At 54.1% G+C, this 13,104-nt stretch overlaps 1 protein-coding gene across 1 annotated transcript in view; it reads left to right on the top strand.

Annotated features, from left to right (window-relative positions):
* CACNA2D4 (calcium voltage-gated channel auxiliary subunit alpha2delta 4) overlaps positions 1-13,104 on the top strand; it is a 133,662-nt gene that overhangs the window by 108,239 nt on the left and 12,319 nt on the right. The window contains exons 27-29 of the mRNA XM_050747031.1: positions 3,892-3,953; positions 6,001-6,045; positions 6,249-6,311. Of these exons, the coding sequence (XP_050602988.1) occupies positions 3,892-3,953; positions 6,001-6,045; positions 6,249-6,311 (170 nt within the window). The remainder of the gene's footprint in view (positions 1-3,891; positions 3,954-6,000; positions 6,046-6,248; positions 6,312-13,104) is intronic.

Here is a 13,104-nt window from a genome sequence, read left to right as displayed (position 1 = left end):
GCTCAAATTGAGTTTGTTCACATAGCTCAAGAGAAATGTACAGAGCCACACTGTAATAGGAATGGGTTCTAGGTGCTGGGATCAAAACTCAATCCCCTGGCTGATGTTAGCCCCAGACAGACAATAAATGAGAAATCAAATAGATGAACAAATCATATCACTTAGAAAATTTAAAAAGTAACGAGATAGAGAGTGAAAGGTGGGGCGGGGGGGGACCTGCTTTATCTCGGGAGGCCAGGGACAACCACTCTAGGAGATGATGCTGGGCTGAGACCTGATCATGGGAAGAAGCCAGTCATGTAAAATTCTAGGGGAAGAGCATTCCAGGAGGAGAAAACAGCTGGTACAAATGCCCTGGGGTGAGAATGAGCTTAATATGTTTGACAGATGAAGTGCTTCTGGTTGAAATAAGAGAAATCAGCAGAGCCAGTTCACGTGGCCATCTTACAGGTTTAGATTTTAAGATCAATGGGGGCCAGGTGCGATGACTCACACCTGTAATTTCTGAAGTGTTCAGCACTTTGGGAGACTGAGGCGGGTAGATCACTTGAGGTCAGGAGTTTGAGACCAGCCTGGCTAACGTGGTGAAACCCCATCTGTACCAGAAATACAAAAATTAGCCATGCATGGTGTCACACGCACCTGTAATCCTAGCTACCCGGGAGGCTGAGGCAGGAGAATCAGTTGAACCCGGGAGGCAGACAGTGCAGTGAGCTGAGATCGTGCCACTGCACTCCAGCCTGGGTGACAGAGTGAGACTCCATCTCAAAAAAACAAAACAAAAAAGAGCAATGGGACGACATTAGAGGGTTTTAAGCCAGGGAGTGGTGTGATTTGATCTTCAGAAAGATCACTCTCGCGGCTACGTGGAGAACGGATCAGAGAGAGGTGGGGTGGAAAGCGGTGGACAGCTGGGGGGTGCTTGCATTAATCCAAGTGAGGCAATGTTGGCTTGGCCAAGGGTGGTAACTGTGGAGATGGAGAGAAGCGGACAGATTTATAAAATGTTGGCACTAAGGTGTGCAGACCTTAGATGGGAGGAGGGAAAATGATAGCAATCAGATAGAAAATGTGTTGTGAAATGGAGATGTCTCAAGGAGGGTCAGGTTTGGGGAAGAACATGGCAAGTTCAAAGTGAGAGGTGAAGCCAGCTGGACTTCTTGGGTCGAGTGGGGACTTTGAGAACTTTTTTATCTTACAAGAGGATTGTAAAACGCACTCATTAGCACTCTGTGACACAAGGGCAGATGACATGCCAATAGGCGGTTGCAATGCCCTAAATCTTGCAAAGGACACCCGGGGCAAGACACACAGCTTGCCTTGGAGGAGCTTGGAATGGAACCAAGTGGGGGAAAATCTGCTCTGTGCCCTGCTCCCCCAATTTCTGCCCCAGGAGCCTCAAAACCTACACCCCACCCTCTCCATACTCTCCATGTTAGAATCATAGAATTTCTTCCAGCTCAGAAATCTCATGATTCTATGCGACTTGACACTGAGCCCTCCAATGGAAAGGCAGAGTCTCGTTCTAGGAATAATGTGAGACCACGGAGGCCAAGGGCACGATGGAGGAAGCTCTCCTCGATCCTGAAGAGTTGGTCGTTCTGAACACTAGCGTGATTCACTCTGATGATCCTCTTTCATTTAGCCTTTTCTGAAAGAAATCTGTCTAAAATGAATATCTAGGGTGGTCTTATAAGGGAAAAGAAGGAGAAGAGACTGAGGGGTCCCCACAACCTTAGAGGGGCACATGAGCAGGAGGAGGAGCACGACCGTGCTAGGCCCTGAGCACACCTCACCTGTGCAGTGTGTCTGCAGCTCTCATCTTTGTCATGAGCCAACAAATGGGTCTACCCATCCCCTTCCAGCCCACTCCTTTCAGCCACCTGGACCTCAAAGCAACAAAGACACCCCCAAAGAACTCAAATGTTCCCATATCATAGGACCTGTTCAAGAAGGCCAGCCAGCCAGAGTTCCGCCCCAGGATTGCCGTGAGACTCCAGGGGAGGGGAGGGGCCTCTCAGGGCCTTGGTTTCTTCATCTGCAAACTCAGATTAGCTCTAGAATAACACTGTCCAAAACAGTGGCCAACAACCATACGTGGCTATTTAAATTTAAGTTAATTAAAATCAAAATGTTTTAAAATTCAGGTCCTCAGGCGTGCTAGCCACACTCTGAGTTCTCGGTAGCCACGTGTGGCTATTGGCTACTGTTTAGGACAGCAGAGATGTAGGCCATCTTCATCATCTTAGAAGGTTCCGTGGGTAAGGCTTAGGACATGGGTTCCCTAAATATGGTGCCTGTACTAGCAGCATCGGCCACCCCTGGGAACACTTCAGAAATTCTCAGGCCCACCCTGGCCCCCCTGAAGGAGAAACTCTGGGGGTGGGGTTCTAACAAACCTTCCAGGCGATTGTGATGCACGCTGAAATTTAAAAACCAAGGCTGTAGTCTAGAGTGACAGCCTCACACATTATCCCACTTGAGCCTCAACAATCTTACGCTCCTTCTGCCCTTCTAGGGGAAGTAGAACTGTGACTCATCTTGCAGCTGAGAAGACAAAATTCAAAGATCACAACCCTGGAAAATGCAGGGCTGGACCTCTGGCCTTTCACCCTTCCCTGCTCTCATTTCTCCCATCAAATTTCTCTAAGATCATTCCAGATTGAAAAAACAAAAACACAATTCTGTATCTCTGTGCCGTACTGGAACTCCCGCCAACTGGGCACTCGAGAAGTGGGAATGATTGTGATGGACACAGCGTAATGGTTAAGAAGCCACATCTGCTCACGTTTCACAGATGAGGAAACCGGAACCTGAGTAGACAGCGGCTTGCCTGTGCCCGCCGCTCCTTCCCGACTGCCAGGACTCAGTCCAGGTCGAGAGGAGGCAGGTTCAGGGATAGGCAGGCCCAGGCTGCAGTCCTGCTTCTGTTACTAACAAGCTGGTGACTTGGGCAAGCCATGTGACTCTGAAAAGCCACCATTTCTTCAGCTTGGAAAGTCAGAATAATAATAGGACTGGCCTGCTGTGGGATTCAATACACTCATGCATGTGAGGTGCCGGACACGTTCTGAGCGCCCAGCGCAGTTTTGATATTATTATACCAGACACTAGGAAGCTGGCCTAGTTTTGAAATTCTTCTTCTTTTCAATATAACCTGCCTCTTCTTTCTATTCATTGGCCCCAAGTTTTCCTGGAGCTCTTTGTCCCAGATTTCTCTTGATATGTGAGCACCCGTTTGGGTTCTCCAAGCCTATTTGGGAACCAGAAAGGCAGGGGTGGCCCTTGTAAGCAGTCATCAAAAGAGAACTCTTTGCCAGCTGGTGGTGCCTGTAGTTTCCTGGAACCTGCCTGCAGCCCTGGGCAAATCGGATCCTGGCTTTGAGCTGGAAAAGAGCCTCCTTATAAAGCTGGGAAGAGCCTGAGCAGGCAGAGGGTGTGAAAGACATATGGTTACACCAGGTTCAGATCCGAGGAGCCCATGAGTTGCTAGGGCAATGGCCCTGAACCCCAGTCTCCGGGCGCCACTCTTGGTCATGTGATTTGGTCAAACGGGTGGGTCTCTCTGGCCTCTATACTCCCATCTATGGGAAAGGGGAGACTGAGCATCCCATCCACCGGCCTTGAGTTCCCAGAGATCTAGGATGAACCTGCCCTCATTGTTCTCTGGAACGGGAGCCTCATCGCTGCTGGGCTGCCGTCTCTCTTCTTCCCCCACCCCTCCCACTCCCCAGGCGCCTCCGTTGCACTCTGCCCTCTGACTTAGTCCTCCCATGCGCTGCTGTCTCTCTCCTCAATTCCGGCGGAAGCACCTCCTCTCTTTAACTCGACTCTATTTTTTTCTCTCCCTCTCTCTTCCCTGGCCTTGCCCTCTCTCTTCCTGCCCTGTAGCCGTGGGCGTCCAAATGAAGCTGGAATTCCTCCAGCGCAAATTCTGGGCGGCAACACGGCAGGTAGGTGTCAATGCGACAGGTAGGTGTGATGTCAGGCCAGGTCGGGTGGGGAACTCACCGTGCTTCCCTGGGTGTAGACCCCTCGCATCCCCTTGGATGCTCCACTGCCTTGAGACTCTCAGGATGCCCTCCCGGCCCCCTCCCGCTTCTCAGCCCCTCCCTCCCCAGCCTGCAGGCCGGGCCTCAGCGCTGGTCCCCAGCCCCTCCCAGCCCAGTGCTGAGGGGCACGACCCAGAGTCACCCCCCTCGCCATCCCAAAGTCACTGGCTCACCTCCCCCCTGCAGAGGCAGAGCCATCTCACTCCACTGTCCAAGGTCCAGGGTCCAGGCCCTGATGGCTGGCAAGAGATGCCAGAGACGACAGCGGCTTCTGGCTGAGAACTCCCCGCTCTGCCTGGCCCGGTCCCGTCCGTTCTACTGGCTCCTTTCCCCTCTGCTTCCCCAGAGCCCTCAGGTCCCTCTGGGCTTCTGAGCTGCCCCCATCACCTCCCTCAAGCTCCCTCAGCCCCAATGTCCTGCAACGCCGACCCTCAGCCCCCATCACTCATTGCTGCGGCCTGGCTTTGGGCAAGTGCAGGGAGCCCGAGAATGAATGGGGAGGGATGGAGGGCAGGGGGCTGCAGCCACCCTCCGCCTCACCGGACAGCCAGTGCAGAGTCCACAAAGCCCCCTCCCCACACCAGCATTGAGCCCGGGGGCTGCAGGGCCTGCACCTCTAGAAGGGTTACCTGGGCCACTCCACCAGCCAGGGCCTGCAACATGCTGCACCCACAGGCCACATACCACACACACCACACGCATGTACCCTCCACATACAGACACACATGCACACACCACATGCATGTACCCTCCACATACAGACACACATGCACACACCACACGCATGTACCCTCCACATACACACACACAGAGCTAACACCACACGCATGTACCCTCCACATGCAGACACACACATGCACACACCACACGCATGTACCCTCCACATGCAGACACACACATGCACACACCACACGCATGTACCCTCCACATACAGACACACACAGAGCTAACACACACCACACGCATGTACCCTCCACATGCAGACACACATGCACACACCACACGCATGTACCCTCCACATACAGACACACACATGCACACACCACACGCATGTACCCTCCACATACAGACACACACATGCACACACCACACGCATGTACCCTCCACATACAGACACATGCACACACCACACGCATGTACCCTCCGCATACACACACATGCACACACCACACGCATGTACCCTCTGCATACACACACATGCACACACCACACGCATGTACCCTCCGCATACACACACATGCACACACCACACGCATGTACCCTCCACATACAGACACACATGCACACACCACACGCATGTACCCTCCACATACAGACACACACAGAGCTAACACACACCACACGCATGTACCCTCCACATGCAGACACACATGCACACACCACACGCATGTACCCTCCGCATACACACACATGCACACACCACACGCATGTACCCTCCACATACAGACACACATGCACACACCACATGCATGTACCCTCCGCATACACACACATGCACACACCACACGCATGTACCCTCCGCATACACACACATGCACACACCACACGCATGTACCCTCCACATACAGACACACATGCATATGCCACACGCATGTACCCTCCACATACAGACACACACATGCACACACCACACGCATGTACCCTCCACATGCAGACACACACATGCACACACCACACGCATGTACCCTCTGCATACAGACACACACATGCACACACCACACGCATGTACCCTCCGCATACAGACACACACATGCACACACCTCACACACATGCTCTCCACATACGACACACACATCCCACACCCCACACACATGCCCTCTGCATACCCCATGCACACATGCACACACACTGCAAACGTACCCCACACACAGCGCTCCCACTTCCACGCGCCATTTCTACCACACACATGCATGCCGTCTCCACATTCAGTCTCTCCTCTTCCTTCCAGTGCAGCACTGTGGACGGGCCGTGCACACAGAGCTGTGAGGACAGTGTAAGTTCTGCCCGAGTGAGGAAACTGGAGGAGGGAGCCATGGCCCTCCACCTGGTCCTCCTTGCAGACCAACTTCCCTCTCCCAAATCCCCTCCTTCCCTGCAGGGAAGGCTCCCACGCTGCCTTCCAGAGCTGGGGGACAGGCCGGAGGACCAGGGTGGGCGAGGGTCCTGGCGTAACCTCCCTTCTGGGCTTCCCCCCAGGATCTGGACTGCTTCGTCATCGACAACAATGGGTTCATTCTGATCTCCAAGAGGTCCCATGAGGTGAGTCACTGGGGATGTAGAATGAGGGGGAGAGGGCAGCAGGAGGACTGGAGACATCGGGCAGCCACTCCAGCCAAAGAGAGCCCCACGGCCCCGGGAGGGAACCCTGCTCAGGGCCAATTCAGCTGAAAGGTCTGAAGAACACGGTGTTCTTAAAGCCAAAGTCAACAGAGCAAGATGGCAGAATTTGGATCACTTTTCAACTCAGAGAGTCAGAGAAAATATTACTTCTTCATTTTACCTGTCACTAGCCTGGCCTCGTCCCATCCCTGGTAGGAGCCACTCAGTAACCCCATCTCAGGGCCCGGGCTGGCCACACTGACCCAGCCTCACGCAGGGCCTCCCCCCAGCGATCCAAGCACACCCACTCATCAGATCACCCCCAACCCCCTCCTGCCTTTCTACCATCGTGGGGCCCAGAAGACACGTCTTCCCCACTTCTTGTTCTTGTCCTGTCTGGACCTTATGGAAAATTATACTCTCGCCCACCACGCTCGGGCCTTCAGTGTGCCAGGGAAGAAATGGGGGATGGATGTGAGGCTTTCTCACCTGAAGGCCTGGCTTGCACATCCTAACCTTCCCCTGCCCCCGCTGGGTGGGGCATCTCTCTGTTTTTTTTTTTTTTTTTTTTTTTTTTGAGACAGAGTCTCGCTCTGTCGCCCGGGCTGGAGTGCAGTGGCCGGATCTCAGCTCACTGCAAGCTCCGCCTCCCAGGTTCATGCCATTCTCCTGCCTCAGCCTCCCAAGTAGCTGGGACTACAGGCGCCGCCACCTCGCCCGGCTAATTTTTTGTATTTTTTAGTAGAGACGGGGTTTCACTGTGTTAACCAGGATGGTCTCGATCTCCTGACCTCGTGATCCGCCCGTCTCGGCCTCCCAAAGTGCTGGGATTACAGGCTTGAGCCACCGCGCCCGGCCGGGGCATCTCTCTGAACTGAACATGTACTCAGACAGAAAAAAGAGAAAGTACAATAATATTTTTATACTTGCTGGGCTCCAAAAGGGGCCTCAAAATGGATTATTCCTTTAGCCAGGAATCAAACTGAGAAAGAAGCCCATTCCAACCTGAAGCAAATCCAGATCTATTCACCAGACGTATTTCCTTGAAGCGAGGCAGAGCATCCGAACGGCCTCCTGCCTGAGCCTTGGGGAAAGGGGCGTAGTATTTGGTTCTGTGTGAGCTTCACTACTAATTAGAAATGTGATGTGGGCAAGCGACTTCCGCTCGCCGTGTCTCGCTGGGGGCTGGACTACACGGTGTCCAAGCCAGCCCCAGCTGAAGGCTCGCACCGCCTGATAGGCAGAGGCTGATGCAGAGGTCGTGGTCAAGGCCACCTCCATGCATCTCAGGGCTGTGGTCTGGCCTGACTGGGATGCGGCTTCCGATCCAAAGAAGTCATCGTAACAGGGCAGGAACCGGAGCAGGGGTGTCGGAAGGAGACTTGGGAAAGAGGACAAGTGAGGACAAAGGGGCACCAGTGGGTCATGAAATCTAACTCCTTGGGGTAGTGTTTAAATGACCCACTTAACGAGCAGCAGTTCTCAGCCACAAGAGCAGAGAAGCCAAAGACGGTTTCATTCAACTTCCTCTTGGTGGGAGTGGGGGCAGGGCTTTGCAGGACTCAGCTAATTGTTCATCGTGGTCACCTGGGCGCCTGCCTCTGGTTTCCCCCTTCTCCCTTTCATGCCCCCTTTTGGCCATTTCACTCTTCCCCAGACAGAGCCCGGGCCTTTGTATTTTTCCACTGTTCTGGGAGAAAACCGGTGATGACAGGAGTTGAAACCAGTGGTTGGTGTGAGGCTCTGGGATTACCTGATGCCCCCTCGTTCATGCTCTGACCCCTCTTGCCCTGGGTAACTGAGCCTGACCACGTCCCCAGGCCTCCCGTGGTGTTGGCTTTCAAGGGCCAGAGCATGGGCTAAGGCGTCCCAGAGAGAGCTTGGATTCTGGACACTGGGATGGGAGGTGGCAGGACAGAGGGACAGGATGGCCAAGCCTGAGAGCGAGCTCTAGAGCAGGGGTAGGCGAGCATTTCCTAAAGGGGAGGATGCACACTTTGGTTTTGAACTTCATGAGACTCAGCCCTGCTACTGCAGCAAGAAAGCAGCCACGGGCGATCTGTTAGCAAATGCACGTGGCACTGCTCCAGTAAAACCTTTGAATACTGAAATGTGAATTTCAGATACATTTCATGTGTCATGAGATGTTATCAATCTTTTGACTTTTTTTCCCCAACCACTTGAACATGGAAAAGCCAGTCTTAGATCAAGGTCCCACATGAATCAACAGTGAGCCAGGCTTGGCCTGCGGGCTGTGGTTGCCAGTCCCTGCTCCAGAGGCAGCCAGACAACCGTGCAGGGAGCCAGCCCTGGAGGGGAACCACCCCAGTCTTGAGAGAAGCTGGCAAGCGTGTGGCATATCGGGGGACCCTCTCATAACCCACTGGGCCACTTTGGTCCTATTCTGTCCAGACCACATTTGCTCACATGTCTTCACGGATTGTGAAATCACTGAGAACAAGTTTGGATTAGATGTGGTAGCCATCAGTTACTCAGAGATTTATATTTTATAATGTATTTGTTTACTGAACTCATCACCCCCATTTTCTCAATGATTCTATTACCTTTTTACCCTGTGTGTAGTTTTATATGCCATCCCAAATCCTCCATGAAATGAAACAGGACAGAAATGAACTGACCTTCTAGAGGCTCCTGCCAGGGCCCCCACTCCCACCGTGCTTGGCTCACCCTTGCTTCCCCAACGGTGAGGCCTCAGAAGTGAGGAAGGCTCCCACATCATCTGCTGGGACCTTGTTAGTCTCACTTTACACAGGATGGGAAAATGAGGTCCTGCAAGGTTAAAGCATTAACCCAAAAACTCACAGCCACAGAAAAGCCAGAATTCAAACCCAGAAAGCCAACTGAAGAGCAGCAAAGAACAGGGGGAAGAAGATTCTAGAAAAGACCTCTTGGAAGGGGAACTGAGCTGGGAGGACACTGGTCTTGATGGGACCTGAGCATCTGCAGGGCACGGTTCATGACCCCAGCTAGACTGGCTTCCTCTGGTGGGTGTGGAGGCTGCAAGTCCGGGCCCCCTGGGTGACACTCCTGGCCCTGAGCCCCACCCAGGTCACTCTGTCACCGCTTAAGGTGGAGTTCATTCACTTGCTGCGCTCAGCTGAGTCTCATGGAGTTAGGACCAATGCCTGTAGGACCTGAAAGGCAAGGCCCAGGAATCCCAACCCTGTGTTAAGCTCTGGGCTAGTGTCAAGCCCTGGGAGTCAAGACACTGTGACAGGGCTCACTTCCTCTCTCCTCACTCTGGACAGCTGTGACCATGCAGCCTGAACTGTGTCGGGTTATGGGAGGGCAGCAGGCCAGAGACCCCGCCTGGCGTGGTGCCTGGCACACAGCAGACACTCGATAACTGTGTGGAGAACTGAACTGGCCTGAGAGTGAGGGCTGGAGGTAGCAGGCGCTGGACTGGGAGGTGAGAGGAAGACAGGGAGGTAGAGAGTCTGGGGCTAATGCCACTTGTTCAGCTGTCCAACACTCTGTCCATCCATCTGTTTTTGCTGTTTTTGAAAAAACGTATTCATTTAACAACTCTGTAGCAGTTATCTATTGCTGCATAACAAATTATCGCAAAAGCAGTGGCTTACAACCAGAAGACTTAAAATCTGGCGGTTTCTGTGGGTAAGGGATCTGGGTGCGGCTGGCTCAGGGTCTTGCACAAGGCTACAGCATCAAGGTCCCCAGGGCTGCTGTCATTTCCAGGCTTGACCTGAGAAGGATCTGCATCCGGTCCCACGTTGGCAGCATTCAGTTCCTCCAGGGCTGTGAGGCGGAAGCATCCTCTACCACAGCAGGCGGCTTCCTTCATCAAACTGAGCAAGCCAAGGTGGAAGTCAGTCTTGAAACCTGATTTCAGAAGGGACACCCCTCACTTTTACCGTAGTCTGCTTGCTAGAAACAAGGTACTATGTCCGACCTACACTCAAGAGGAGGGGCTTACACAAGGGCGGGACTCCCAGGAGGCCGCGATCATTGTGAACCACTTTAGGGTCTGCCCACCACCAACTCCCACCAACCGACCCAAACCTGCCCCTCTTCCCCAAACACACAGGCGCCATCGAGGGCCACAGAGTCTGGCTCCCCTAACTCATCCGCTCCTCTCTGCTCCTCCCTGCTTATCTCTAGGCCTCCAGTGCTGCTGAAGGATGGAAGCCCCAGCATCTGGGAGCTTGTCAGAGATGCAGATTTGCCAGGGCCCCACCCAGACCTAGGGACTCAGGCACTTTGGGACTGGGGTCCAGCAGTCTGCTCAAAGGGGCCCTCCAGGTGACTGGGTGCGTGATGGGTTGAGAACCCTCCCCAGACCTCGTGGCTGCTGTAGAGCTGGATGCACTTGAGCTGGCTGCTGTCACTTTCCTGACTGGGCAAATGTGTCAAAACTTCCAGTGACTCCTTGTCCCTGCTGGGGTTCACCCAGGGGCCTGGAGAGAGAAGCCTGTTGAGCTACAGATGCAAAGGTTCTTCCCAGACAAAGTCCTTCCACACCCTCCTCCCCATAGTCAGTGAGTGGGGAAACCACAAGGGTCCCATCTGCAGTCAGCCCGAGGGAGTGGCTGCTTGGCTGTCTCCTGTCCAGTGGTGTTCCAGGCCTGCTGATTAGACATTTGGCCTCTCTTCCAGGCCAGGGCTCATTCTTATAATAAAGAGTTATGGATGACAAGATTGCAACCCTTGATGTGGGGCCTAGAAAGAGAAGCAGACAGTTGGGGACAATGACGGCAGCTTTGTGGAGCTTTGTAATATTCATAGTGGATCTGTCACCCTGAATCTGGAGACTCCGATGCCTGTCATTTGCTTCCTGACAGCACCCACCCATGGGAGCTTCAAAGTGGATCTCCAAGGGGCAGCAACTGCAGCCTAGAGAATCCGAGGCTCCATCCCAGCACCTTTCCCTGGGAGATTCCCTGGATCTCTCAGAGCACAGCACCCTGCTCCCTCCACGCCCTAGCCCAGTGAGCCGGGACCGGGCAGGTCCTCAGAGCAGGGCATCCCTTTCTGTTATCAGGGGCGTCAGGCATGCCTGTCTGGGCCTTGGGTCCTGTTTCCCTGAATCCCTCTCACCTTCCCTGCCCCCTGCAGCCTGCCCAGCCCAGGCTCCTCATCTTCAAGTCACTATCCCAGCCTGGCACGTGTTCCCATCCTTTCCACTCTGGGCAGCCTGCCTTGGCCATCTTCCGGGACACCACATGCCCTGGCAGCGGTGCTCCCTCTGCCTTCCTGGCTTCCCAAATGGCCCTGCTCCCCTGGGCCCTCCAGGAATAAAATTCATCCTGTCGTGGTCAGAGGCAGGCTCTTCAGGTGGCTTTCCAGGGAGTGCGGTGCTGCCCCATCCCCACCCCGCTCCTCCACGTCCCTCCCAGGCACCCCTGAGTGTCCAAAACACTCCTTAAGAGACTGCAGCCTGGGGGACGGGGGGCAGGAGAGGCTGCACAAGCCAGGAGCAGACAAAAGGAAACTGATTCCCACACGAGCCAGACACAGGGACTTGAGTGTTCACACCCCTTAGGAGGATGAACTCCCATCTTTAGAGAAGAAACGGAGGCTGTCCCCAGGTAAGGAGGCCATGGGACGCTTACTCCATCTGTCACCAGAGTCAAGAGCACCCCTTCTGTCTGGGCACAGCCTCCCACAGCCCTGCAAATTAGTCCAGGCCTGGGAGGGACTGCCCAACCTCTCATCACTTGCTCGCCTGCCTCTGCCCCCATCTGCTTCCCCTGCAGGCTTCTGGGTGGTGCTCACAGGACCCGCCTCCCCCCAGCCTCCCTCCAGACTTGAAGGCCGGGCAGGGGGGTCCTCGACCCTTCTGACCCAACCCCAGAGTTCAGGCAACCCATGGGCCACTGCTTATTTGTGAATCGTCCCCCTGAAACGGGGGCTGGGGTGGAGTCAGGCCCGGGCATCACACTATGCTTTGGGTGCCACTCCACGGACGGTCCGGGGCTCCTAAATCGACAAGGCATCCCACGTCGACCTTTGGGCCTTGGCTTTGCAGGTTCAGGGACTCTATCTGAGTTGGGGATTTGCCCTGACAGACTTCAAAAGAAACTATCAGCCAGGAATTGTGTTCTGCTGCCAGCAGAGAAGTGGCTTAAACACCTAAAGGTTTATTCTCTCATAAAAGAATAGATGAAGGCAGCCTGGGCCCGGCCTGTCCCCATCCGCACGATCCCAGCATTGCTGGAGGGGCTCCTGCCTTCCAGTCCGCTTCCCAGGGCGCAAGGGCAAGGATGGGCAGGGGGCAGGAGGCCTTGGGACCGCTTCCCGGAAGTCCCGCCCAGCGGCTCTGCTCACATTCCATTGGCCAGTCCTTGCCGCAAGGGCTACTGGGAAATGTAGTCTTTTCGCTGAGCACATGGCTGCCATAATTAAAGTCAGGGTGCCTAACTAAAGAAGACGGGGAGAATGGATATTTTCTGCCAGAGTGACAAATCCTAGAAAAATCAAGCTATTTATTTATGGAGGGGGATACATTTTTCTAGTGTCCAGGATACACATCCGTGCTCTCAGGGACCTCTCTTCTCAGAATCCAGGGTCTAAACAACAGGGTTGTTAGTGAATAAGCCTAGAATTAGGAAGGAGAATGGGACAGGCTTGTAGGAATTAAGACCAGCCTCGTCAGAAGCCTTGTCTCCACTCCGCTGCGCTTTCCCAGGGAGCAGAAGAGTCGGGTCATTCATTCCCTCACACATTCCTTCAGCAAATATGCATGGAATAATAA

The sequence above is a fragment of the Macaca thibetana genome, chromosome 11 (assembly GCF_024542745.1).
Source record: "Macaca thibetana thibetana isolate TM-01 chromosome 11, ASM2454274v1, whole genome shotgun sequence".
Classification (NCBI taxonomy): Eukaryota; Metazoa; Chordata; class Mammalia; order Primates; family Cercopithecidae; genus Macaca; species Macaca thibetana.
This window is presented reverse-complemented; position numbering and strand designations above follow the sequence as displayed.